This window comes from Cyprinus carpio, chromosome B13 (assembly GCF_018340385.1).
Source record: "Cyprinus carpio isolate SPL01 chromosome B13, ASM1834038v1, whole genome shotgun sequence".
NCBI classification, from domain to species: Eukaryota; Metazoa; Chordata; class Actinopteri; order Cypriniformes; family Cyprinidae; genus Cyprinus; species Cyprinus carpio.
The window spans coordinates 22888740-22915652 of record NC_056609.1 but is presented as its reverse complement, the minus strand read 5'-3'; the positions used below and the strand labels follow the sequence as shown (position 1 = coordinate 22915652).

Here is a 26913-nt window from a genome sequence, read left to right as displayed (position 1 = left end):
CCGGAAGTTGAAGTCCGCCCGCGTGCCGCCATCTTGTAGCAGAACTTCACTTGCGTTAGCATCCCATTGACTCCCATTCATTTTTTGCGGTCACTTTGACAGCGAATAACTTTACCTCTGAGGCGTTTAAAGACTCCATTTGTCCATTATTTATTTCTAAAGATACACGACAATGTATAAAGGGCTCCATTACCTTCTATGTTACATTATGGCCCCGTAGAAACAGTTTTTTGTAAAAATAGGCTAACGATTGAGTCATAACCACTCGACTCTCTGTCGCACAGTAGAGAAATTACCGTACAGACAGGAGGAGAAGCTCGCAGGCAATCGGGGAGACGACAAGAGATATGGCGTACTGGCGTTACATTTTAAAAATACTATACAAAATAATTAATCAGAATACTTACTCCTGCTCACTCAGGCCAAATAACTCCCAGCTCAAGCTCGCCGTCTCCTGCAAGATTAACGATGGCAGTTTGCACGCACAGCTACTAGAAGATTTTACATCTGTCAGACAGGTTGCTGACGTCATCAAGCTTAGTTTGAGTCTGCGCGTCAGAAACGGAAGTTCTAAAAATCGCTAAAAAACGGGCTTCACTTGTCTCAATTGAGTTCCAATGGGGTCGCTGTGTCCATTTCTTTTACTGTCTATGGAATTATGTCCGACTGACTTTATCTTTGCTAATATGAAATTGTAGCATTACATGCATTAACTAAACATGTGGAATCAAGCTCGTAAACTCCAAAAGAACAGGACAGTGAAATATGGGATCCCGATGCTGGTGAGCGCTGTAGTGTTTGTATGCAGTATGAGCTGTCATTGCTAGACCAATATGTGGGGGTGCTTGGAAAATAAATTATATTGATGACGTCAGAGTTGCTGCATAAAGAAATGGGGCTAAACCGGGGATATTAAAAATTCTGACGGGGCTGTAGCCCCCACCAGCCAAATTCTACCGCCCCCACAGAGACCAATGTTTATAGTAATAACTAGACCGAAATCATGGTTTATATAATAGTAATACTATTTATTGTAATATTAAATCTAACTGTTGTTTAAATTGCCGTCTATTATTTTGAAAATTGAGTAATGCAATCTTTGTCCAACATTACTAATATTTAATGAAGTATTTTGTAAAGTCCCCCCCACTTTAGTTAAGGGTTTTATCAGTGTATGTGTTCATTTTTACGCAGTACTTTGATAACATTATGTAAAGCAAGTCATTGATGCCTAAAACAATGAAAAATAAATACAGTTAAAGCATAGAGTGACATGAGAGAATATGTTCTCAGATAATTAAGTTTTTTTTTTTCATATCGATGGTAACAGTTTTTTTTAGTGTGCAATATATTAACAAGTTCTGTTGTCAACTTTCTGCCTTTGTCAAATCAATAATTTTGCCTGTACATAATGAAACACCTTAGTGCTCATATTTCTGCTCATATTTAATGTTTGTCTGAAGCTGCTGGTTGTTGGAGGGTCGTTTGGATTGAGAGAATTCACTCAGATTAGATATGATGCGCAGAAGATGAAAAAGAAGGTATGTAAAACTTCATAGACTAAAATATAATGTCATATAATCTTTTCATGTACAGGCCAAGTGACACCGACAGAACTTCAGCCAGGAATTTAATAAAACATTATTATAGTTTCCTTCTTGTTATCAGTTTTATTTTTTGTTTGCATGTTTGTTGTAGCTGGACCCTGCGCTGGAAGCCCGGGTGAATACTAAAAAACAGTCGGCCATCCTTCAGGATGAGTATGAGGTAATGAGAGAATGAGATGAATAGATGGAGAATCTGTGTGTGCGTGTGCACTAATGTTTTATAGTGCTATAATGTTTTATAGAGCCATCTGCTGTTTTGCTGCAGACTGGAAGTTATGTTTACTTGCTAGTGAGGTTGTGGTAGTCTAATGGTTAAGCATCTGGCTTCTTAAATGCAACCGGTGCAGCTTTGGACCTGACACAGAGTGACTCGGAAACTGTAATCTCAGTTTTATCATGCAGTTGACACGTAAAACTAGGTTTCTCCAGGGAGACTGACTGACCCGGCAATTAGCATGCTGTAAGTTATTTTAGACGGGTGTCTAGTTAGCTGTTTAGTCTCGACTTAGTCCACTGGATGGCACTTGGTTCATTTAGCATCTCCGTTTCAGGCTGTGGTTGTTTGAGGCTGTCATTATACTGCGATGGTGATTCTCCTTGACTTTAAAAACTTTATTCTTAGCTTTGCAGCCATTATAAGAAGTTACAGTGCTATTAAATCTGTCCCTCTGCTGCCAGACAGTAGTAGAAGAGCGCCCTCAAGTGGAACCAGGAAAATGGATTCATCTCACAGCTGTTCATTAGATGATAAATATTAACTTGTGTCATGTGTCATCCTAATTATTTTATTTTCGATCTTACACTGACCCTCCATGAATCATAAAACAAACAAACACCCCGCTGTAGCTGACTCCTCTTTGGTAACTAATGTACTTAGTTTAGTGTTCTCTTTGGGGTCATGAAGGTTTAACCTGTTAACTGTCACCCCGTCCCGTATACGGGACACCTACGTTTACTTCACTAAATCCTTATCTAATCATGACAAACTATATATCGTTGGAAAGGTCTAAGACTCCTAAATAGATATTTTACCAATCTTTTTTGTTTAGAATTATGTAGGAAAAGTAATAGATTAATTTATGACAAAAGTGCACCCTCAAAAATCTACATCATAACAGGAATTTCTTCATTGCGTTTTTCTCTGTCATACTTTAGAAATAATCAGAAATGATATATATCAACTGAAAACTTAAAATCTCAAAATTCATCCTTTAAAACCCATTTTAAAATCAGACATTGCATTACCATGAAAATGGTACATTGAAATCATGTTATAAAATGTTTTTGTTCATGAATTATAAAAATTTTAGTTTGGAAAGTGCACTTTCAAGTCAAAAATGTGAGTGACAGTTGAGGGGTTAATTCAGCAAGGATGATCAAAAGTGAGAGCAAAGACATTTGTAATGATACAAAAAGATTTCTGCTGATCTTTTGAACTTTTATTCATTCTAAAAAAAAAAAAAATAGCATGGTTTCCACACAAATATTAAGCAGCACAACTGTTTTCAACATTCATAATAATAAGAAATGTTTCTTGAGCAGCGTATTAAAACGATCTCTGAAGGATCACGTGACAGTGAAGACTGAATTCAGCTTTGCCATCACAGGAATAAATTAAGTTTTTAAACATATTCAGATAGAAAAGTGTTATTTTAAATTGTAATAATATTTCCCAACATGACTATTTTTACTGTATTTATGATCAAATAAATGCAGCTTCGGTGAGCATAAGATACTTTTTTCAACAACATTTTTGAACTTTAGTTTATGTACCATAGCGTCCAGGCCGTTTATCAAATTAGCTTGATTAAAGTTTAATGCATTTGTTATGAATTTTTTTGTAGCTTTTGAGACCTGACAATTACTATTACATTTCTGTGTGTTTGTGCATGTGATTTGTGGCTTTGAAAAAAAAATAGCATAATCTCTTTTATTCCTACAGAAATTAAAGGATTTGGACTTGGATGGATGGAAGAACATTCGTGGCCCACGTCCCTGGGAGGATTCGAAGGAGTACCAGGAGGAGCAGAGAGCTCCACTCAATAAAGGCACATAGAGCTCTAAAACCTTAAACTCCCCCTGCTGGCCCACAGATGTAAGACACCCATAAAAACAGTGCAGTGTACCATGGTTGTCACTGTATAATAAATCAGCACGATCACATTATATCTAGATCAGAAACGACCAATTTGGACTCTACTGTCTGGCATATGGAATGCCACTTTGTTGTCTTTTCTGGAAATATATGTCCTTGTGCACTTGTGTGGCTGGGTATGTGTGTAGCAGACTCTCTGTCCACTTATTTTTATACTATATTTTTATGGCACCAGGAAGGTTGTAACCATTATTCCATGTCAGTTCACATTCACAGTAATGCATAACTCAAGCCCCAGTACTGCATCTGAGTGAATAAAACCCCTTGCTCTTTCAGCGGTGCAAACAGAACCAATGGTGCCTGTGCACATGATGGGTGAATGGTACAGTCTAAAGGCAATAGGCATCAATGACCTTCTGTACACCTGTGCTGGATCAGCCTACTGCTCACTGTACATCTCATTCCAGCAAGCATGTTGTGGAGTGTGTAGAATATGATGATCAGCAGTTTGGAAATTATTGCGACAACCTCCGGAAGTCCAGGGCCATGCTTTCTTGATGAGCTTATTTAGACTGTTGGTCTTTAGCAGTGTCCCTCTGGGTTCTGGAGTGAGTGAAAAGCTAATAATTTAATTGAATGCAAAATATACATAAATGTGGCTGTACAATTAATCAAAATAAATCTGAAATTGCGATTATAGCTTAGTGTGATTTCTGAAATCAAAGGCTGAATTCTATTGTGCAGTGTGTTTCGGAGTGAAGAGCGGCACTGTGTTACTCATGTGTTTTCAGCGCCTCAATTCACACATCTCTGGATGTGCAGTGAGTTTAATGTGCATCTTGGGAACTCAGTGTGTGGTAAGTTCTCTTTATTTACACATTTGCACAATGACTAACATTTCGGTGGATAGAACTTTGCCAAAATGGAAAGATTTGAACATTTGACTGGAGAATTTAAGACATAAATATAATAATGAATTTATGTCCTCATTTTTCAGAGATTAAAACAATTACTTGTATGCCATGTGCACCATTAACCAACATCTGAGAACCAATAAACATGTGAATTCTTGTACATTGCTGCTACATTCTTAGTCCATTAAAGCCTGTTGTGAATGTGATTCCCTATGTATTTGTATTAATGAATATCCATGTCTCAGCCAAAGCACATTTATCTCTTGTTTTTTCCAGTTTCTTGTCACATTAACTTGTGAGAAAAACGGGTTGCAAACTTGCTAATTTTTACAGTTCAGTTTGGTGCTACAAGTGGTACAGATATGACTCATATGCATATGATTCAATTTTAACAGTATTTATGCTAATATAAATATGCTAATTTATGCTAATATTCATATCTGTTGTAGCTTTAGAAATTAAGAGATATTTTACAGGGTTCAACAAAAAGGACCCCCCATTTTAGAATAATCAATGCTATTTTTAGCAATGTGTTTTTATACTTAAAGTGCCCCTATTATGGGTTTTTGACAATCACCTTTCATGCAGTGTGTAACACAGCTGTAAGTGAATGAAAACATCCTAAAAATAATTTCAAATCTGGAAGTGCATGTGTATAAATTTATTGTCTCTCAAAAGAAATGGTCGACTCTGAATCATTAAAACGAGACGTTTTTAAAACGAATCCCAAGCCGTTTTATGTTGACCTCAACATGGAACAGTAGCAAATTGCCCGCCCACTTGATGGTCTTTTTGGGTTGGTCTGAATGAAAATGCAAATATATTCTTCGCTTTTGGAGCAATAAAAATTGCGGTTTCCCCGGTAACGGTTGTACACAAACCAGCACTCCACTCACAAACACTGCTTTATCAGCCATTACAGGCAAGATGAAATGACATTGAGACCAATCGGACCAATCACCGAAGATTAGCGTCATGCAAAGGAGGGGTTTGGAAAAATTATTTGCAAGGCATACAAGTGCATGTACAAGATCAATGAATGCAAGATTTTTGGTGGTATTGCAGAACTAGCCCAAAAAGACGAGTTACTGTCAACTGCTGTTCTCTCGGCCAGCCCAAAAAATCTCTCTCACTGGTCCCAGGCCAGCCAGCCATTCTTAGTGTTGAGCCGAGTTTGAGATATATATTATCATTTATTGTGATAATCCTACCTTTAACCCCGAAACTTGTCGGTTGACTGTGTCTGTGCTCACTTTGTGATTGTGGTTTAATGTTGCTCAGAGTTATGTACATACTCTGCAACCTGCACATCATCATCCATAAACGCATCAGTGAGATGCTACAGAGCAAGCGCTAATATCTGGGTAGAACATCACCTCCCGCTGCTTTGATCAATGCTACACCAATGGTTGTTCGATTTTAAAAGGTCTAAACTTTGGTTTATCTTGCGTCCAGCTGTGGAGAAGCACACGGTCTTGATTCTGACCTGGAGTGCATGTGTATTTCCAAACAGGATCTGTGCACAGGCTGCCGCTCTCAGGCTAATGTTAACGCCAGCACTGACTCATCTGTGTGATGTGAAGCTTTGTTCGGAGGCACATTTTAACAAGCCCCTGCTGACTTTTCCTCTTCCCCCTCATCACTCTCCTGCTGGAAATTCCAGCACTGTCATATCATGTGCTCCGTCACTTTAATTGCACAAGTGGGAATGATCCTCAAGGGCCAAAGGGAACACGTCAACAAAACTGACTTCAGGAGTCCAGATATCCTCAGGGGGCATTAAAGCCACTCATGTGTCCAGTTCGAGTCAAAACAGTGTTGACAGGGAAAGGCTCTAGTATGTTTCAGTAAACTTTTGAGATGTTTTGGCTGGTCAGGTGAGGAGCACAAAAACAGACTAATTAATTTGTCATGACAAGTGTTGCTGTACCAGAGAAGTGCTTTTATAAGACATTTGATGCTGGCAAAAAGTGTTTCATTCATTATCAGTTTATAATTAATTTGTTATAAGCATATCATAAATGTGTATATTCATTTATGTAATAAAATGAGACATTTTTCCATATTTTTCACAGTAACCCATTATTTGCCATGATTTGGGCTTTGAATTAAGTAATTGAAGATGTGGTTAACTTCCATATATATGTGTGACCCTGGACCCCAAACCCAGTCATAAGGATCAATTTCCATGAAAGCTGCATAAATAAGCTTTCCATTGATGTATGGTTTGTTAGGATAGGATAATATTTGACCGGGATACAAATGTTTGAAAATCTGGAATCTGAGGGTGCAAAAAAATCATATTTAAATTTGTCCAAATGAAGTTCTTAATCATGCTAATCAAAAATTAAGTTTTGATATATTTGCGGTAGGAAATGTAAAAAATATCTTCAAGGTACATGATCTTTACTGAATATTTTAATGATTTTTGGCATAAAAGAAAAAAATGATAATTTTGACCCATACAATGTTTTTTTGGCTATTGCTAAAAATATACCCGAGCGACTTAAGACTGGTTTTGTGGTCCAGTGTCATACATATATATATATATATATATATATATATATATTCATATATATATATATATATATATATATATATATATATATATATTCTCATGGACGGGATTTCTTATTACTATCAGTGTTAAGAACTTGTATGAAATTGTCGTAATTCTTCAAGGTTTTTGATGGATAAAAAGTTCAAAAGAGCAACATTTATTAGAAATCATGTCTCTTTACTGACACTTTTGATCAAGTTAATGCATAAATAAAACTATTAATTATATAAAATAATAATAATAAATAAATAACTTAAATATATAATATAAATGCTAAATGTTAACAAAGATTAAAATGCCTTGCTCAAAAACCCAGACATGACAGAACTGAACTGTGATCTCAACAACTCAGTCACCTCAGCTTGACAAGTAGTGGTGACTTGAACCCGTAACCTCTTCCGCCCAGATCCTTAACCATTAGATTAACAACCCACTAACAGATTTATGTGGACAAGCCTCCTTTACTGCAGTGTGAGGAACCCACTTCTTCCCTGAAACACTGAGCAATTTATCTGACTCTCCACTAAGGGTGACACTTGCATTTAAATTAGACCTCTTGAACTACAGTCAGACCTCCACCACAGAGCTAGAGCCGTATTGATGTTAGTAAACATCTTTATTTTTTATTCATCATTGCAGAAATGAACATTTCAGTCTAATTCATTCCACTTTCTCTGCTGCAGAGGAACAAAATGGGCCTGCAAATATTTAAATGTATGATGTTGCCTCGTGGGTTTGTGTGTGTGTGTGTGTGTGTGTGTGTGTGTGTGCGCATGTTTTTGTGACATATCAGGACACAACTTTGTATAATGACATGAGTATGACAAAGGTATTACAAGGAGAGGGTGACTTATGAGGACATAACCCATGTCCCCATTTTTCAAAACTTTTCAAACCATACAGAATTATAGAAAGTAAAAATGCACAAAATGCAGAATCCTAAGGGTTAGGGTTAGGTGTAGGGTTGGTGTAGGGCGACAGTATATACAGTTTGTAAGTATAAAAAACCATTATGCCAATGGGATGTCCCCACTTTTCACAAAAACAAATGTGTGTGTGTGTGTGTGTGTGTGTGTGTGTGTGTGCATGCTTCTAATATTAGTTTAGCAAACTAAAACATTAACAGTGTTCTAGAAATTTGGCATTGTCAGGCTTCACACATAGACACATGTACAGTGTAACTTCTCAATTAATTAATTCTGAGGGAAAAATTTTCCTAACCTTAAGGTGTTCAGAGTGGTTTTAACATATTGTTTTGTGGTTGCAAATGTGATTTGGCTAGAACAGTAAACGCCACAGAAAGCGTTTTGCCATTTCACTGAGCTACTTTTCCCACTGTTTTTCTGTGTAAACACGAGTAGACGGACATCTCTGACATTGCGTTCACGTCGTTTGCAGCGTGCGTATGACGCGGCGTTCAAAAACCGTGGCGCTCAAGTTTAAAGAAGTTTAACGTTTAAAAACCGTGTTTTTTCCTCGTTCAACTGCCCGCATCTCGCGTTTTTCGAGGATAAACATGTTCTTTGTGAATGGTATCTTTTGCATTTTAAACTCCGTTTTATACCTCTTTGTTGGTTGTTGACAGTGACTTTATGTTTGAATTAAAATGCAAATTAATATAAGATTTTAGGAAGCCAAATGAGTGTCAGAGACCCAGAGCAGACAGGGAAAGTATCTCCTCCTTTCTGTGTCTTTCAAAATTGGGCCAATCCAGAAGTTAAAGGTCAGTGGGAGCTTTGTGACTTAGATGATGGTGGCACAAATGAATCAATTCCCACAGGAAGCCAATACAGCAGCTATTGCAATGCACAAAGAAGACTTGTTGAAGATGCTGTCAGACTCGACTTGTCAACTGTAAATATGACTCGGTATGTTTGGCTCAAATCCATCAGATCTCACCTGCAAAGCCTCATCACAGAGGAGACATAAGTGCTCTCTTCTTCTCTAATAGGGCCTAAGGTTCCTGTTCTAATAGATTATAATAAAATGTACTGAATTAACATTAATATAAACTAGGTTTATGCATTATTTGAACCTGTATGTATGTTTAGGGTGAGTAAGATTTTAATCAGTAAGACATTACTACTTTTTTCAGCAAGGATGGATTAGATTGATCAAAAGTGTCAGTAAAGACTTAAATGGTTACAAAAGAGTTCTATTTCAAATAAATGCTGTCCTTTTGAATGTTTTCAACATAAAAAATAAAAAAAAATTTGTGATATTAATAAAAACTGATAACCAAATAATCACAACATTAAAAATAATAAGAAATGTTTCTTGAGTAGTAAGTCAGCATATTGAAATGCTTTCTGAAAGATCATGAGACACTGAAGACTGGAGTAATGGCAGTTATTTCTGCTATCTGTAGTTTAAAATGTAAGATTTAAATTTTTAAAAATCTCACATTGATTTAATTTGATAGAAAATGTGTAGAAATTAAAAACAAGTTTGAAGGTTGTTGTCAGTATATTAGGTGGTTGGTTCAGAAGTTTAATTGGATTTGTGGTTTAGAACAAACTCTAAAGACAATGTTTGAAGAATATCTATTGTGCTGTCTCATAAGCACAGTATAATAAACTGCCTTCTGCAAGCAAACATGTCTATATGTGGCATATGTACTTGCATACATACAGTAAATAGGCCTGTACTGTATGTCACGTGTGTGTGTGTGTGTGTGTGTGTATTTAAGCGTTTCGTATTTGTAAGTGTGCAGTCATGTTCTTAGACTGTGGCTTGAGACTCCTTCACACGTGTGCTTCAATTTTTCATCATAAACTGCAAGAAAACGGCATCAATTATTAATCGCAGCACTAAGAAAAGAAGAAATCAAATTCAATATTTACTGCATACTTCCTGAGCTAGCAAATCACATGGCAGAGAGGATAGAAAGGTGTGTGTGCGTGTGAAGGTTACACAAGGGGCCTTGCTGTGAAACTGGCAACATTTAGAGGAAAACCCCTTTTTCCCCTCCTAGAACAAACACCCACATGAACTCTTAGTATTGTAATTATCTTTTAGAGCTCGTACTATATAATTAGCGTGACACACACACCTCTTCGCTGAAGCGGATAACATCAGTATCACACACACATAAACCATTATATCCAGCAAAAATTTACTCGCACAGCACCATTACTGACTGATAATCCTTTTCACCCATGTGATGCTGTATATGCATAGCTTATTGTTTTTCTTTGTCATAATTCTGTGTTCTATAAATATCCTGATGCTCTGCAGCAGAAGGACTGTTCAGGCAGAAAATACACACACATACACACCCTCTGGCAGAACTACGGCACAGCACACACACGAATGCATTATCTCGTAGACACACAACCTCAGATTCATTCATACTTCAGCACGCACACACACATTTCAGCTCTGCCAATCATGTTTGCACACACAAATATACTGGCACTAAACAAGCCATCTGGGCATCTACGCACAGAACACAGACTTACTCCATCCCTTTACTCTGTGGCATCACTACACAATATTGAGGTGATGTACGTCACAAATACACATATTATAATTTTAAATAAGATTGCTCTATTTTCATGATTTTCAAACGTTATTACAGTGATGGCAAACCTGAATTTTTAGCATTCATTACTCCAGTCTTCAGTGTCACATGATCCTTCATACAGTAAGTAGGCTGATTTCCTGTTACAACATTTCTTATTGTCAGCGTTGAAAACAATTGAATTCTATAGCTTAAAATTATGTGGAAACCATTTTTCACCAGAATTCTTTGGTGAATATAAAGTTCAAAAGAACAGCAATTGAATGAATTCTTACTCATTAAAAGTATTAATTTGTTTATAAAATCTTTTGAATGGTAATGTTTTTATTTCTATTTTATTTCAAATTTGTCTTTTCAATTTGAATTTAGTTTTCATTTGTTCTCACATTATTCTTTTTCAGATACCCCCCAGAATTTTCTAGCCTCGATTTGTTTTTATTTTAAATATGTTAGACCTGCTAAAGGTAATGTGCAAACAGGCAAAAAAGGTTTAAAGTTTGTTAATTTCTTACATTCTAATGTAATTGCATTACAATTAATGCAGGTGGTTTGTCTAGGTTTCAAGTTTTACTATGTTTCAAAAACAAATAAATTTTCGGTCATTTTGATTTTTATTTTAGTTCATTTTGGTGTCATAAAATGTATTTTAGATTAGTATCAGTTTTCTTAAATGATGACAGCACATTATGAAAGTTATGGGATGTGAAAAATGTTTCATGTTAACTATTTTCATTCCTCAGTGCAAATGTATTTATACTTCTTAAACACTGAACTTATTTAGCTAGAAGCTTTAAGCCTTGTTGCATGCCTGTAGTGTGTATGTGTGTGTGTGCGTGTGTAGTCTGTGTGTGTGTACCTGGTATTCCCTACGTTATGGAGACCAGATGTTCCCACAAGGACAGTAATACCAGTAAAACATGTGGGGACAATTTTTGGTCCCCATAAGGAAAACAACTTGTAAATTACAATTGTATTGAATGACGTTTTTTGAAAATTTAGAAGTTACACTATTCTGTGAGGGGGTTAAGGTGAAGGGATAGAAATACAGTTTGTGCAGTATAAAAATAATTATGTCTACAGAATGTCCCCATAAAACATGGAAACCTCGGTGTGTGTGCGTGTGTGGGATGTTCTAGACAGCTTTGGCTTTGGAGCAGCTGTGGTTTTGAGGAGTCAGAGGAGAGGGTGAGGATACACACACAGTTTGACCTCTGTTAAAGATGACAGAAGAGATGAATGTCCCTTCATTTACTGTGTCTGTGTGTTAATTTCCCATCAATGTGCATTAGAGCTGGCTACTATAGGTGTTATCCCCGGTAGGTAAGACGACTGAGGGTGGACAGACGTGCTGAGTCAGCTGACGGACCTTTTGCCTGCCACACGCCTGTCTCACCGCAGGAGGAGGCAGACAGCTGAGGTCTAAATCTTCTGTTCTCTGGCTCTCGCTGCATCAGCCTCTTCGTGACTGCTGTGGGCACAGTGTCTGCCCGTTGATGAAAATGTGAGTAGTGTTTGCTTGTGCAAAACTCGCCACCACAGTGCTAGAGTGTTTTGAGGAGTCAGAGGAGACAGTGAGGATACACACACACTTTAAGCTCTGGTAAAAATGACAGAAGGGATAACTGTCATTTTACCATGAAAAGCAAGGACTTTGAATGTTGACTTGACAAAGACTTGTTTGAAGAGTTTGAAAAATGTCTAAAAAGGCCTGATAGATACATGGTTTTCTGAGTGCACACATCTGAAGCACACGCACAGAAAGCGGCTGTCACAGCATGTGAGTACTAAACTAAGTTCTCATTCACACACAAGTTTATGTTAAAAACACACATGAGTTACAAAAGCAGTCAGTTATGTCTGGGAAGGTAAACAGCTGGGGAATAAATCGCATGTTTATTTTAGATCTGTGTGGCAGCAGCAATATACAGTAAATAAATCAATAAATCCACTACTCGGTTGTCTCTTTTGAGGCTGGGACTCTAAACAGTGTTCTGTGCTCGTCTGTGCAGCCAAAGGCAGAATAGTTAGCATGTTTTGCTTAAACTTTCACCATGGCATTAGAACTGGTACACCATTGTCGCTTGCGAAATGAAATTTACAGATTAAGGGGCGGTAATATTATAATGAGATCCCTTTGCCATGTCACTTGGGGAGTGAAATCAGACGCACACGTTTTCTCAGATGCTTGCAGAAAAAGGCTTACCAAAACAAAGTTACTGGGTTAATCAGATTATAGCACTTAAAACCTGGAAAAGTCCGATTTTCATGATATGTCATACAAACCTTATTCCAAAAAAGTTGGGACACTGTACAAATTGTGAATACAAACAGAATGCAATGATGTGGAAGTTTAAAATTTCAATATTTTATTCAGAATACAACATAGATGACATATCAAATGTTTAAACTGAGAAAATGTATCATTTCAAGGGAAAAAAAATAAGTTGATTTTAAATTTCATGGCATCAACACATCTCAAAAAAGTTGGGACAAGGCCATGTTTACCACTGTGTGGCATCCCCTCTTCTTTTTATAACAGTCTGCAACGTCTGGGGACTGAGGAGACAAGTTGCTCAAGGTTAGGAATAGGAATGTTGTCCCATTCTTGTCTAATACAGGCTTCTAGTCGCTCAACTGTCTTAGGTCTTCTTTGTCGCATCTTCCTCTTTATGATTCGCCAAATGTTTTCTATGGGTGAAAGATCTGGACTGCAGTCTGGCCATTTCAGTACCCGGATCCTTCTTCTACGCAGCCATGAAGTTGTAATTGATGCAGTATGTGGTCTGACATTGTCATGTTGGAAAATGCGAGGTCTTTCCTGAAAGAGATGACGTCTGGATGGGAGCATATGTTGTTCTAGAACTTGGATATGCCCTGTAGCATTGATGGTGCCTTTCCAGATGTGTAAGCTGCCCATGCCACACGCACTCATGCAACCCCATACCATCAGAGATGCAGGCTTCTGAACTGAGCGCTGATAACAACTTGGGTTGTCCTTGTCCTCTTTAGTCCAGATGACATGGCGTCCCAGTTTTCCAAAAAGAACTTCAAATTTTGATTCGTCTGACCACAGAACAGTTTTCCACTTTGCCACAGTCCATTTTAAATTGCTTCTTTTTTGACCTATAGAGTTTTAGCTGGCAACGGCGAATGGCACGGTGGATTGTGTTCAACGACAATGTTTTCTGGAAGTACTCCTGAGCCCATGTTGTGATTTCCATTACAGTAGCATTCCTGTATGTGATGCAGTGCCGTCTAAGGGCCCGAAGATCACGGGCATCCAGTATGGTTTTTTGTGGCCTTGACCCTTACGCACAGAGATTGTTCCAGATTCTCTGAATCTTTGGATGATATTATGCACTGTAGATGATGATAACTTCATACTCTTTGCAATTTTTCTTTGAGAAACACCTTTCTGATATTGCTCCGCTATTTTTCGCCGCAGCATTGGGGGAATTGGTGATCCTCTGCCCATCTTGACTTCTGATAGACACTGCCACTCTGAGAGGCTCTTTTTATACCAATCATGTTGCCAATTGACCTAATAAGTTGCAAATTGGTCCTCCAGCTGTTCCTTATATGTACATTTAACTTTTCCGGCCTCTTATTGCTACCTGTCCCAACTTTTTTTGGAATGTGTTGCTCTCATGAAATCCAAAATGAGCCAATATTTGGCATGACATTTCAAAATGTCTCACTTTCAACATTTGATATGTTATCTATATTCTATTGTGAATAAAATATAAGTTTATGAGATTTGTAAATTATTCCATTCCTTTTTTACTCACAATTTGTACAGTGTCCCAACTTTTTTGGAATCGGGTTTGTATTTAAATGTATTATTACACTGTAACAACAAGGACACTGTATAACAAAAGTATCTTATACTCATCAAGGCCGCATTTATTTAATCAAAACAGTAATATAGTGAAATATTATTACAATGTAAAATAACTGATTTAATATACTAATATTTAATATTCTAATTTAAATTAATTTCAGCAGCCATCTACTCCAGTCTTCAGTGTCACATGATCCTTCAGAAATCATAATCATATACTGATTTGATGCTCAAGAAACATAGCTTAATATTATCCATATTGATAACTTGTACTGCATAATAATTTTGTTGTAACTGTGATACATTTTTCAAGATTTTATTTTGAAATTTATTTTGTTTCTAAAGTGACAAAGAATGCCTTACCTGTGTGCCTGACCTATGTTATATGTCTTTGAATTGTAACTCATTAAATTGCAAATTCTTTTTCCGCTGTTCCAATTCAAATTCCAGTTCTACTTCCTGTGGGTGTGACCAAATTTACACTCATGAATTGAAAGGAAGTGTTGCGCAACCCCGTGATCTGAATTGGTTGAATATGGCCACTAGCATCCGGCAGCACTGATTTAACTGGTGTCAGTGGGAATGAGGCTTTAGAAACCAAGTTACGTGCCATTGCTAAATATTTAAGATTAGTGGTTTGTTCAAATCTCTGATTTGTTATTTGGTTAATGTTTGTGTCTGTGTAGTGCTTGCATTCATTTAAATTATTATAAGACTCACATTAGGCAGCCAATTGAGCATCAAAGATCCAGAGATTTGGAAGCAACTGGGAACGCATGGGAAAAAATGCCAAGGTTTTATTACCAAACACCAGAGAGATGTTTGACTATCAGCTCGGCAACGATTGATTCATTCATTGATTCATTCCTCAGCTGATTTGTCCTTCACTCTAAATATCCACAATCCTCCTCAACAGAACAGCTGGTGTGTGTGTTAACAGGTCATTACGTGTTTGTGTGTGCATCTGTGGTAATTTGTTTTAGCTTTGTTATATGTGTGATAAATGATTTGGTCATGTGAAGGGCAGCCATAATTAGAAGAGGCCGATACAGTGGGCTGATTACCCTGGGCACATTCTTTCTCTCTCTTACACACACACACACACACACACACACACACACACACACACTTTCCTTTGATGGAAGTTGGACTGATAATATCAGCATTAATGATATCTGCAGGAACACAGATTAGGTGACTGATATGTTTTGGATCTGATTGTCAGTAAAAGGCCTCATAGATTTTCACTTGTAAACAGCTGATCTGAGATCATTTGTTAACCCTGTACAGCCCTGTATGTCAACAGAATTGAGCTTAAATTCAAAAACGTCTGTTACTTTTACTTATGTCTGTAAATGTTACACACTCATAGTAAGTTGTGTAAGGAGTTTTATTGTGTGTTTGCAACCCATTTTGTTACGTGTGTGCTAACAGCAGATGCTTTTATTCAAAGCAACATACAGTGCAACTTTCAGTGTATACTTTTTATCAGTATATGTATTTCAGTTGACCTTGGCACTGCACTAGTCACAGCAACAAATAGTTACATAATGTGAGGCATTTCAAGGTAGGATAAAATAGAATAGTCAATGAGAAAAAAGGTCAGGCAAGATTTGATTTTTCTCTCTGTGACAGGTGGTTTGGGAGAAAAATATTAGGGTTTGGTTATGTTGGCTGAAAAAAAAAATGTTTTTACATTTTGATTAAATATTATGGAAACATTTTTTTCTTTTGAATAACATACACAGAAAAATAGTTCAAAATATTACAAGGGTAGTTTAATGGTTGACACTGATAATCAGGGCAGGCTAAACGAAAGCTATAGAAATGCAATTTAAAAGGATAGGTAACCCAAAATTTTAAATTTTGTCATAATTTACTCATCCCAATATCGTTCCAAATCTATATGACGTTCTTTATAAGGAATTCAAAAGATGAAATGTTGTTTGAACACATGTAAAATCATACAGGTTTGAAAAGACATAAAGGGTGAGTAATGAAGACAGAATTATCATTTTTGTTCGAACTGTCTCTTTAATGAGGACAAATAAGATGTGCACAAAATTGCTGAATATAAATGATTTTGGATCAAACTCTATTCAAGGATGCCCAGTTCCGTTATTCATCCAATCTGGCACAGACAATGTCAAAATGGCCCAATAATGTTTGATTATTCAGGCTGGCTGATGTATCAGCCTACAAGTAGAATGTGATATTAAATTAGATCACACATGATCTAAAATCATAAAATTACAAATTTTATGGAGTATAATTTTAGGTGCACAGATGTAAGCTAAAGGCAGCATGCAGCATTAAAGACTGAGTCCTCCTCTATAGACCAAATGAGATATTTTTGACCTCTTGCTCCACGCAGTTATTCCACACATGGTCTTGCGTGGTATTTTAAACGTTGTTTCAAGGCACGCGGGTAGATGTGATATTACATGCACATGAATTATGGTGCATCTTCTCGGTCCCAGCTGATGTGATGACGTAGACGTGTGTGTCCGCGTGTGTTCGGCGGAGGGTGTGTTTCCAAGGCGAAATCTGGAGGGGGGTTGTAGAGAGGTGACTTTAATTCTCTATTTGCAATCTGAAAATTTTCTCTCTCGTGATGCACTGAAAAACTAGCAGGACAAGTCGCGCAGTTTCTCAACTGCCTGCTCAAATGAAGCCATAATTAAGCAAGCAGGTTACTGATGCCTGCAGATGAAACGCACAGATGCTGACGGATGGACGGTCGTAGATGCAGCGGTTGCACCGGTGCTGACTCGGGATGCTTGGTCATGAAATGATACGAGGCCCGCTCGGTTGTTAGGACACCAACTTGTTTCCTGCGCTATAACGTGAGACAGGCTGAGAGAGAGAGAGAGAGAGAGGGAGGAGGGGGCGCGAGCATTCGTTCGCCGCTGTTGCTCGGGGCTCGCGGAAGAACCGATCACATGGATTCCAAGGTTCCATTTTTCAACGGCGCTTCGATCTGAGCGCGCGCTGACAGCCCCAGTGACCGGCGCATCCATCAGAGCCGCGCGAGGGAAAGAGGCATCACTTCGCCGGTTCCATCGATCTGCCGGAACTGGGCAGGCACCGGAGTCGGTCCGTGTGTGCGTGTGCGCACGAGTGAGGAGGGCGAAAGCGGCCCTGGGGTATTTCTGCCACCGAGGAGCAGCCAGCTGCACGCTTAACGGAGAGGAAACCGACCCGGCTGGAATATTTGGCGTTGCCGAAAATCATTTAGGAGGAAAGCATTCCTCATTTGCTCAAATCACAGGTACGTACCTTCCGTTCAATGCGTTTTCGCGTAGCTATTGGTTAGTCAGCGATAATTAGTGCAGTTCGAGGCGCCACCGGCTTTATTTAGGGGTAGTTGGAATGTTGCGAATTTGCTTCGGTGAACGGCAGACGCGGTTCGGAGTGCATGTGAGCAGCGCGATGTGGAATTGCTGTGGAGAAAGAATGTCTCCAAATTTGCGTCACAGGATAATTTCCACCATAATGCCACTCAAACGTAAAATAATCATTGGCAGTGCTGAATTCGTCATCGTAGTGATTACAGAAAGCACCATAATGATCTCGATTATTTTATTTTCATGATAAAATATGTGGATTTAGTTAATAGTGATTTAGAGACTCGTGGGGCTCATTTGGGCTGTGAACCGAGAACCGGTTTCGTTTTTTAAACGAATGTTCATCCGCTATTGCGGACAGATCACTGTACTAAAATACTCTTGACAGCGTTTCCTGCACAACTATTCGGACCGCTACCGAATCTAGTGATCAGTATAGTTCGATTCCCGAACAAATGACTCCTCTGAGCCGGTTCTTTTTGAGTGAATCATCAACATGCTGTGCGGCCAATATAGACCGATTCCTGAACGATTTACTCTTATGAGCCGGTTAGTGCCGAAATTTGCACCCTGCCAGATTACAGCCCGGGGTATTGGTAGGTTTAGGAGTAGGTGTGGGGGAGGGGTTAGGATTAGGGGTGGGGTTGGGATTAGGCAATCAGGTAGTGACTTCAACGAGGGGATGCAGAATCCAAAACGTACAGCGCGGCTAATCTACTTCGATTCCTCTTAGTGAATCCAAAACGTACAGCGCGGCTAATCTACTTCGATTCACCACCTAACTACTCTTATAAGCAATTTCTAATAATTCAAAAAAAAACATTTATCCATCTTTTGACTGCTGTTTGAAGTAATTGTGAATAATTCGCAATTTCTTTTTTTGGTGTTCAAAAGTATTTTTTAGAACTGCAATTCAGAGCCAGCATTGTTAAATGTCTTACTGCTTCTACCTCTGTGGAACATTTATGAGGAGAAGTGACGCTTTTTAGGTCCCTCATGCTATTTCTGTCAAATATGATGTTAAACTCACACTTGAGGCAGTGGGGATTTGTAATATGTGCATATGGGATTGTAGAGTTGTCATCAGATGTGAGTTCCTCATGGAACCTCATTGGGGGTCCGAACAGGTAAAGAGAATTTGCTGAGATATGTGATTAATTCAGGACAGCTGCCACCTGCCACACTCTCCAACACTGTTTATATCTCTATCAGGTGTCGCCCCAACTGGGGATTTCTTAAAATAGGGTGGTGGGAGGCTTGTATTTGTGGGTGTCTCTAGTTCGCTCTGTCTCCTGTTACCCTGAGAGACGTGTAGTACTTCTTCTTTCCTCACCAGACCTGTGAGAGCCAGAACTTTGGGAAACAGATATGCTGCCGATGGCAAACTTGCTGTTGTGCAATTTGTGTGCTTTTTGGCTTTACAGTGCTGTTTGTGGGTGTGAGTGTGTATGACAAAAATAGCTAAATTTGTATACACACTCGCAGACATGACTGACTGCCTCCAATTTTTTCTCTAATGAGCACACAAAATTCGTTAGCTTAAAGGCCTCATTAGTATGTTAATTAGCCTGAGTTGTTCATAGGCCTTTTGTGTGAATATTTGTAGTCTATTCATTGTCTGAAGTGAGAACACTAAGATGCCTCTCAGCGGCAGTTGTCAACAGTTGCGTATGAACGGATTTGCTGAGGGTTCTGCGATGCAGGCTGAGGTGTGATATATGCAGAGAGCGGAGGAGTGAAGATAGAAGTTCCCAAACATACTTTTTTCCCCCACAAGTCCATTGCCTATTTGCTAGTAAGTCCCAGTCATAGAGATTGTTTGTGCTTCGAAAAGCATCGAGGCAGCTATTTGCTGTTTGCTCATTGATTACAGGTGCCAACGAGGTACTTTAACGCATGCTGAGATCCACATGATCGTATTAGCCTGCAGCCCACAGGCATCTCATTGCCATGGGAACAGCTGAGGCGGTGGAAAGGAGGTTACCCACGATTGGCTCACCATCCTGAAACGCTGCCAGTCATGTTTCTTGAGAGGTCTGACCTGATCTTGGTATGAATGAGATTCAAACCCACCATCTGTGTGATTGGATCAAGACATTGCCAACGGCTCATAGTTTAACCTGTTGATTTCATTGAGTTTCATTTCATTGAACCAGTGATGGAGAAGTAGCCATAAGCTACTCGCAATTAAAAGTAGATAAGGTGATTGTTTACCCATAAATTAAAATTCTGGCATCATTTGCTCATCCTCTTGTTGTTACAAACCTGTATGATTTAGTTTTTTCTGTGGAACTCAAAAGACAACATTTTTAATTAAAAAAAATAAAAAATTAAACCATGCATTGACAAAAAGTCAGTTGGGTCCCATGAATTGTTGTTATTGTTTAAAAATAAATTGAAAAAAATCTCAAATCAAATAAATTTCTAAATTATGAACCTCTAATGTCACACAGACTGTTTTACCGATGTCCTTACTACGGTTCTGGGCCTGAGAACAATTCGGTTATGTTGCTGTTTATGCAGGGTAAGAAAGCTCTTGGATTTCATCAAAAATATCTTAATTTGTGTTCCGAAGATGAATGAAGGTCTTATGGGTTTGGAACGATATGAGGGTAAGTAATTAATGACATAATTTTCATTTTTGGGTGAATCCCTTTAAGATAAGAAACTGAAAAATAAAAGCTAATTCAACATATTATATAATTATATATAAATAATAAAAAAATTACACTGGTCTTATGTTGTTTGGACTACAGTTTTCTTCAGAATGTCTTTTTCTTCTTTCACAGAAGAAAGTCAGTCATAAAATTTTTCTCCAGTCCACCAACAGAAATAGTATGCAGATGGTCTTTAAATTTCAATAATCAGATTATTTCAGACCAATGAATTTGGTTTTGACAGAAAAAGAGTGAGAAGAACAGACCAAGAGCAGGAGGAGGATGAAAGTAGAAATGTGTAATTGTAAGCATGAAAAAGCTACTTGCTGTACGACCTATCTCTGTGTGGGCTTTCCAAGCAATGCTGTGTGAAAGTGTGCGTGTCATCTCTTCTGCTGTTTTTTTTTTTTTTTTTTTTTGTACTTTTTCATGCTGGCATTGACTCTGATGCTGAGAGAGTGAAAGAGACGGTGTGTGCGTGTGTGTTGTCGTCTCTGTCAGCACTCTACCTATTTGGAATAATGTATAAGATCTTTTACAAGATCTTAATCATGTTCTCAAACCTCCAAGATTACATCAAAAAATACACAAACAAAAAAAAAACACACACACACACACACGCACGCACGCACGCACGCACGCACGCACACACACACACACACACACACACACACTCACAAACACACACAGGAGACCTGCATCTCGAGACTTGGAGAATCAAATTGTGGTTTTATTACACAGTGCTTTTGGAGGTTCAAATTGGGATTACACTCTTACACATATGAGTGCATTTGTGTGGGTGTTTAGAGCTCTTTCCTTCCAGTCCTCTGAGCAGCTACACACTCCTAATTCACAATACAGTAACATGACCTGGGGATAATCAGTTTATTTTCCTCATTATTTTGTTAAATTAGTGCTGTTTGGTTATGTTTAATTAACATTAACTATTATGTTTAGTAAATTATTGTTGAGCATGTTTCCATTAACTTCAAAATTTCATGTTTAAAACAATGTGTTATTTGCCATTTCTTTGTAATTTCTGTTAAATTCGCTAACATTTTCTAAGTGGAAATTGTTTCCATGCCATTTTTTCAGTGTATGTAAAACATCGGAGCAAATTGTGATTTTTAAGTTTTACCTTTGTGTGTTTTGAAAATCTGCCGTCATCGCAGCCATACTATACCAAATGTGTCTTGAAAAGCCACAGATGAGTGCAGAGCTGCTCACAGAGGACATTTTTGTTGCATTTCTGTCTTTCAGGATGTTTAATTTTCATATAATGGCCAGACTGACTGCAGGTTCAGTGTTTTGTGAGAAGAAAACAAACAAAAATGACCCAGAGGAAGGGCTGTAAAGAGTGTTCAGACTACTGAAGATGTTAAGCATGTAAAAATGTTTATGCTCAACAAAGCTGCATTTATTTGATGGAAAGTAAAGTAATATTTTGAAATGTTATTGCAATTTAAATTCTGTTCAGATAAGATATTTTAAAATGTAATTTATTCCTGTGAAGCAAAGCTGAATTTTCAGCATCATTCTTTATAGCACCAGTCTTTAGTGTCACATGATCCTTCAGAAATCATTCTAATATGCTGATCTTCTGCTCAAGAAACATTATTATTAGTATTATTAACAATATTATTATTATCAGTGTTGACAACAGTGTTGCTTAAATCATTTGTGGAAACAAATTAAACTATAAAAGTATTTACTGTCATTTTGGATCATTTTAATGCATCCTTGCTAAATAAAAGTACTGATTTCTTTTTAAAAAAAAAAAAAAAAACTTACTGACCCCAAATATTGGAACCTTATTGTGTGTGTGTGTGTGTGTGTGTGTGTGTGTGTGTGTGTTTTATATAAATATATAAAATATCTGTAATGAAATTAAAGATTGTTCAGTCAAGGTCAATCTGTGAGGCTTAGATGTAGTTTTTGTCAAATGTATTTTTACTATATTCCCACAAAATTTAAACATGATTGTTAAGCAGCAAAATATACAAATTCTGTGGGAATACTTATGTGTTTTTGCATGTATATGAATCTAGCAGTCGTAGTGAAACAGTAGTAACTCTACATCCATGTGACTTCAACTGCATGTGGCGCTCGCTGTACTTTGACGGTAATGTTGTGTGATAGTTTGGTTGTTTGGCAGTAAATAAACAGTCTGGTCACTGTGGTCCAGTGAATTGGATTCAGTTTCTCTGATGAGCAGATACAAACCTGCGCCGTGCCCCAAACGCACACACAACCGAGCTTTGTTTGATTTTTATGAGCATGATTTCAGAGACTCATAAAAATATTCTTGTCCCACGCGTTTCAGTGTGTTGCTATGGTAACAGGTGCTGACTTGATGTGCAGGGATAAGACAGATCTTTAGCTTCAGACACTCAGCGGCTATTCGGATATAATGCTACATAGTACCACCTCAGACACACACACACTTTTAGTTAAGCTCTCTGAGGAGCAACTCTTCTTGTTGTGAGGGACATGTTCTAAAAGTCGAAGAGTCGAAGCCGAATAGATGAAGAGAGATTACAAGTGTCTTTGTGTCATTGTGTGTAGCAGTGTGTTTGTAGTTACACCAGAGTTACACCAGTTATCATCCACAATCTGCTGACTAATTCTTCCCACATTCTCTAATTTATCAAGAAGTATGTTACAAATACACACAGAGTCTAAATCACATCAATCTAATCATTTGCATTGATAAGGTACAACACAAACTATGAAAGCATATTGTATTAAATCAAATGTATTAAACATCTCTAAACTTTGTTTTAATTGGTCTGTTGTGTACTAACCTTAATTGTCACTAAAAAGGAAAGTTCACTTCAGTAATGAAGATTACAGGTGCCAAAGGAATTTTTTGTTATATTATTATATATTAGAAAAGAAATTGTATTGCTGGAAATCAGTATAGCTGGTCTTCAGTGATAATTGGAAGGTGAATTATTGCATTTATGCCAAGAAATAAGGATTTATCTGCTTAAAAATATAGGGCATTTTCAACTGTTGGGAGGCACTGTATGTGTATTAAAGGTTCACTTCCAGAATAAAAATTTCCTGATAATTTCCTAACCCTCATGTCATCCAAGATATTCATGAAATTAAGGTTTTTGAGGAAAACAGTCCAGGATTTTTCTCCCATATAGTAGACTTCACTGGAAGCCAACAGGTTGAAGTAGGGCTGCACGATTATGACAAAAATCAAATGAATTGTAATTGCGATTATTAATTACAATTATCACAATTTACATTGAATGATGTTTATACCATTGTCTGAAAACTTTTAGTGCTTTTCTATAGTATTAAGCCTCAAATGTCAACTATGCATCGGATTGGTTTCTTCTTTAAATTATAAAAAAGTAAAAATATGAATGGTTTTATAATGTTATACTAAAATTAAAATAATGGAAAAACCCTTAAGATAACATGTAGAAAGAAAAAAATGCATCTTAAGCGTGCAGAATAACATAAGTGGACTTTGGACAATTAATTGCTGCTTTGAATGATTATGTAATTGTGGCATCCATAATTGTAATCGCGATTAGAAATTCGATTAATTGTGCAGCCCTAGGTTGAAGGTCAAAATTACGGTTTCAGTGCAGCTGCAAAGGGCTCCACATGATCCCAGCCAAGGAATAAGTTTCTTATCTAGTGAAATGATCAGTCATTTTCATAAAATAAAATGTGTGTCTGTGACTTCATGCATTGCATAATCACGTTGAAAAGGTCACACGCAGTTAGTTCTTCATCTGTGTACTTCAGATCAAAATGGTAGAGTAGGGCGAAAAACTCCATCTCGTTTTCTCTTCCAGCTTCTAAATCACCTGACATCATTGTTTTACCTTTTTTTATAAAGGGCATTTGACTATGTATGTAATGCGTGAGGTAGAGCTAGTGCAAGATGAGCATTTGTGGTTAAAAAGTATATACATTTGTATTTTTCTTAAAAAATGACAGATCGTTTTGCTAGATAAAACTACTCTAGTCCTCATCTGGGATCGTGTAGAGCCCTTTGTAGCTGCATTGAAACTGCAATTTGGACCTTCAACCCATTGGCTCCCATTGAAGTCCACTAAATGGAGAAAAACCCTGGAATGTTTTCCTCAGAAACCTTAATTTCTTTTTGACTGAAGAGAGAAAGACATGAACATCTCGGATGACATGGGGATGAGTAAATTATCAGGAAATGTTAATTCTGGAAGTTAACTAATCCTTTAACATGAGACAAGTGATAATCGTTCATGTGTAAACTTTCATGTGGTCATGTGACTACAGGCTTCCTCTTTATTTTCTCTTCTTCCTTCATTTATTGTTGTATATGGTAGTGTAGACAGAGAGGAGGGGGCAGCTCAAGGCTTCAGGCTGGGCTCTTTTGCTTTACAAAACAGTTTTTCCTCATTAGGCCTTCTGTTTCTACACTGTGCTGTTTACTTACAGCCCACTGCATATGTGTGAGTGTGAGAGTGTTTGTTTTACTCACTATAATCAGGTCTGGCCTGACTGAACCTCTTGTGTCCACATCTGAGTGTCTGCATCTATCTCGCAACAGCTTTTGAGTTTATGATGTTTAGGAGTTTTATCATGCAACGTAGTTAAACTGCTTCTTGAATGTTAGGAAGCAGTTGCAGGAATCATAAAATATTTAATGATTCTGGTTCCTTAGCGGTTCTTCTTACTAATTTGTAAAAATAAATAATTAGGATTAAATGCAGGCTTTTCACAAATTAAGACCTCAGACATGTCTCCTCTAGAAAGTGTGCTTTTATTTGCCAAGATACTGAAGTCTACAGTTAAAAAGTCAGAGAGTCAGTACAAATTCAAACATTTCTCATCAGAATCTCTCAAGACCAAGTTAAATGAAATATGCTGTATATTTATTCACATATGCATATACATACATTACGCTTACATATCCATGTTATAGCTCCATACCCTTACCGTATCAAACTTATACTACTGTTGAAAAAAATGTAGTTTTTTTAATGTATTTGAAATAAGTCTCTTATACTTATCAAGGCTGCATTTATTATCAAGAATACAGTAAAAGGGCAGTACTGTGGAATACTATTAAAATTTAAAATAGCTGTTTTTCATTAATATATTTAAAAATGTAATTTATTAATGTGATGGCAAAGCTGTATTTTCAGCATTCAGTTCAGCATTCAGTGTCACATGATCCTTCAAAAATCATTCTAATATACTGATTTTGTGTTTAAGAAACATTTCTTATCATTAACGTTGAAAGCAGTTATGCTGTGTAATTCTTTTGTATCTTTTCATTATGAAACACAATGTTCCAAATCTTCAGTTCAACAAAGTTCAAAACATTATAAAGGTATCTCCTGTAACTTTTGATCAATTTAATACGTCCTTATTTAATAAAAGTATTTATTTCCTTCAAAAATTCTTGTTCAAAAATGTACAGACCCAAAACTTGTCAACGTAGTGGATTTGAGACTCATTTTTATTTCTCCTAAGGAATTTGAAGAGAAACATGAGACATGGTGGATACTTAAATGAGACATCCATTCTGAGCTTTCAAAGAGCAACCCCTTGAGCAAAATAAATTTCCTCTGGGTGCATTTCTATGTTAGAGAAAGAGCAAATGAACTGCACACACACCACCTCCATCTCCATGTGGATTCACCAGAGCTGCTCCCACACACTCCCACACACACACTCTGATCTTCACTGGTGCAGTGGGATAAAAATGTAATGAAATAATCTGTGTCCATATTAGTTAATTATTCCCAGCTCTCTGGGTGAAACCTGCATACATTTCATTTCCAGAACATCATATAACCTTCTAAAGTTAAAGACATATTTTACCCAAAAATGAAAATTCTGTCATAATTTACTCACCCTTTTGTCGTTCTAAACATGTATGACTTGCTTTTTCTGTGGAGCATGAGAAGATTTTCAAAAGTTCTTCAAAATATCTTCTTTTGTGTTTCACAGAAGAAATAAAGTCACACAAGTTTAGTAAATAATGAAGAGAATATCCATTTTTGGGTCTCTTTATCTGGTTTGTGATGCTCGAAGTAGACACCAACTCTGTGTGCCACTCCTTACAATAAAGCTCAGTTTATTTAAACAGGTTTTCAGTGTTTATTTCACTTCATCAGCAATCTTGGGTTTATTTTTTTTTATTTTTTACTGAGGGCAAACCAATTTCCCCCAAAAAAGTATTTTAATTAAATAGCCTTTTGAAACAGGAGCCTTAAAATGCAACCTCAATAGGCAGCATGTTAGAACGTTACAACACGCTGCCCTTGCTCTGTTGTTGATGTTTTCCAGTGCGTCATTTTGGACATTGCTTATTCTGGCAACATTCACACCTGCTGAGTGAGGCCTTTTAGC

General features: G+C 37.4%; 2 protein-coding genes across 4 annotated transcripts in view; both read left to right on the top strand.

Annotated features, from left to right (window-relative positions):
• Positions 1–647: 647 nt before the first annotated feature.
• Positions 648–4822, top strand: LOC109100416 (cytochrome c oxidase assembly protein COX16 homolog, mitochondrial). The gene is made up of 4 exons (XM_019113862.2): positions 648–782; positions 1464–1541; positions 1699–1767; positions 3550–4822. Exons 1-4 carry the CDS (start codon positions 720–722, stop codon positions 3661–3663), a joined length of 324 nt encoding a protein of 107 aa, XP_018969407.1. The 5' UTR covers positions 648–719; the 3' UTR covers positions 3664–4822.
• Positions 4823–16824: 12002 nt separating this feature from the next.
• Positions 16825–26913, top strand: part of slc8a3 (solute carrier family 8 member 3) — a 37204-nt gene continuing 27115 nt past the window's right edge. For 2 of the 3 annotated variants that reach the window (XM_042737325.1, XM_042737324.1), the window contains exon 1: positions 16825–17811. The gene's annotated coding sequence lies outside the window, so the exon portion shown is untranslated. The remainder of the gene's footprint in view (positions 17812–26913) is intronic. The other variant, XM_042737326.1, reaches the window with a different exon arrangement.